The sequence below is a fragment of the Mustela erminea genome, chromosome X (assembly GCF_009829155.1).
Source record: "Mustela erminea isolate mMusErm1 chromosome X, mMusErm1.Pri, whole genome shotgun sequence".
Classification (NCBI taxonomy): domain Eukaryota; kingdom Metazoa; phylum Chordata; class Mammalia; order Carnivora; family Mustelidae; genus Mustela; species Mustela erminea.
The window spans coordinates 32,958,126-32,960,363 of NC_045635.1; the positions used below are offsets into that span (position 1 = coordinate 32,958,126).

Here is a 2,238-nt window from a genome sequence, read left to right on the forward strand (position 1 = left end):
GATAGCAGAAGGTCCTGGGAGGACTGTGAGATTAAAGAGTTACTCTCTGAACAACAAATCTGTTTTCTCCTGCTCTGCTCTGATCCTCCCTTAACCTTACTTATATTCAACAAAGGCACAGTGGCAACTGAACTGCTTTAATCTCTTTAAACTACACTCCAAAGACAGTGAATTACTTGACCAGAAAGGGAACCCAAGTCAGAGCAGGTCTGAGAAAACTGTGGACCTTCAAAGCAGAAGAGAAATGAAACAAAACACATCAACCTAGAAGAGAGATCCACTGAAGTCTTTCAGTGTCAGAGAAATGCCATGCTTTTGGCTTTGGGGATGGTATCTTTCCTAGTTGCAAGCTCCATGACATGTACTTCCAAAGGAGAAAACCACTCCTTAATTGATATATTCCATCCTCTCCATTCAGAGGAGAACCCTATTAGTGAAATGAACGTCACAAGTATAAATCAGATCCATGCTAATTACCTAAGCTAATCAAATGAATCCTTCATTACTAAATATGAACGTGCAGTTTTAAGTATTTCAGGAAAGTCAAAGAGAAGATGATAAGCAGAAATACTTATATTTATATTTTACAGGAAACAGAAGAGATATTTACTGAAAATTCAAATTCACATTCTCAGAATTTGGGGAGACAATGGTTTCATAAAAACAGGCTGCAAGAAGGAAAGTACTTGGAAAACACACACATTATCCCAAAATTAAAAACACCAGGTACACAGCACAGGGTTGCCCTGACTCATCAAGCTCCAGCAGAACCTAGAACATTGCCCTTGTGGCCATCCCCTACCCCCTATCCCCAAACGGAAGCTTGCCCCCCCCCTTCCCTGGACCCCATTTCCGGTCCGATCCCAGGGCTCGCCCAACATCCCAACGGACACTTCCCTGAAGTCTCAAACCGCCGCTGCTTCTGCCTCTGGCCTCCCTTGCCGCTCAAGCTGGGAAATCTCCGAGGCCACCACCGCCGTCGGCCCCGCCGCTGCCCGCCGCGCAGCCCTCGCCTCCGCGCCACCTTCGCCTTCGCCCTGGTGCCCGGGCCGCCAGCCATGGCCACCCCGCTGCTCTCCCAAGTGCGCCAGAACTACCACCCCGACTGCGAGGCCGCCGTCAACAGCCAGATCAGCCTGGAGCTCTACGCCTCCTACGTGTACCTGTCCATGGCCTTCTACTTCGACCGCGACGACGTGGCCTTGAAGCACTTCGCCCGCTTCTTCATGCGCCGGTCCCGCAAGGAGACCCAGCACGCCGAGAAGCTGATGGAGCTGCAGAACCAGCGCGGGGGCCGCCTCCGCCTCCGCGACATCAAGAAGCCGGACCGCGACGACTGGGAGGGCGGCCTGAAGGCCATGGAGAGCGCCCTGCACCTGGAGAAGAGCGTGAACCAGAGCCTGCTCGACCTGCACCAGCTGGCCACCGACAAGAACGACGCCCAGCTGTGCGACTTCCTGGAGAGCCACTACCTGCACGAGCAAGTCGAGGCCGTCAAAGAGCTGGGGGGCTATGTCACCAGCCTGCGCAAGATGGGGGCCCCCGAAGCCGGCCTGGCAGAGTACCTGTTTGACAAGCTCACCCTGGGCGACAGCGACAAAAAGTACTGAGTTGGGACTGTTTTCCCCATAGCCCCAGGCCGCATGGTGACTTTGCCTGGTCACCATGCCGAGCATGTGTATTGCAGTATTGCTTCTGCAAAAGGTTCCAGTTCTTTTTTCCCAGTTTTGCCATAAAAAAGTTGTTTGGTTTCAATAAATTTATTTGGCTCCTAAATTTAAAAAAAAAAAAAGGTCTCTGGTTGATTTGAATGCAAATCTTTCACCTTTTAGGTTTTAAAACAGGAATCCAGGAGTCCTTGCATCCCCCTAAGCCCATCCACATGCATCTCAGGATCTCGGGAGGTGGAGGGAGAAGATATTACATAGGACCCTGGAAAACACACATCAGTCTTGCCTTTATAAACGATGTGGGGGCAAAGGGGTGGTGCACGGAGGTGGGTGGTCTGGGGCCCTGGTTGTTAGTGGGTGAATATGTATGCTAAAAGTATAAAAGGGGGGCGCCTGGGTGGCTCAATGGGTTAAAGCCTCTGCCTTCGGCTCAGGTCGTGATCCCAGGGTCCTGGGATTGAGCCCCGCATCAGACTGTCAGCTGGGTAGGAGCCTGCTTCCCCCTCTCTCTGCTTGCCTCTGTGCCTACTTGTGATCTCTGTCTGTCAAACGGATAAATAAAATCTTT

At 51.5% G+C, this 2,238-nt stretch overlaps 1 protein-coding gene across 1 annotated transcript; it reads left to right on the forward strand.

The window, feature by feature from the left end:
* The first annotated feature begins 840 nt into the window (after positions 1-840).
* Positions 841-1,750, forward strand: LOC116582828 (ferritin heavy chain-like). Its single transcript, XM_032330621.1, has one exon. It carries the CDS (start codon positions 1,059-1,061, stop codon positions 1,608-1,610), a length of 552 nt encoding a protein of 183 aa, XP_032186512.1. The 5' UTR covers positions 841-1,058; the 3' UTR covers positions 1,611-1,750.
* Positions 1,751-2,238: the final 488 nt, after the last annotated feature.

Excerpts from the sequence above, each read along its gene's own strand:
- LOC116582828 (XM_032330621.1), top strand. The coding sequence starts at position 1,059 with ATGGCCACCCCGCTGCTCTCCCAAGTGCGCCAGAACTACCACCCCGAC.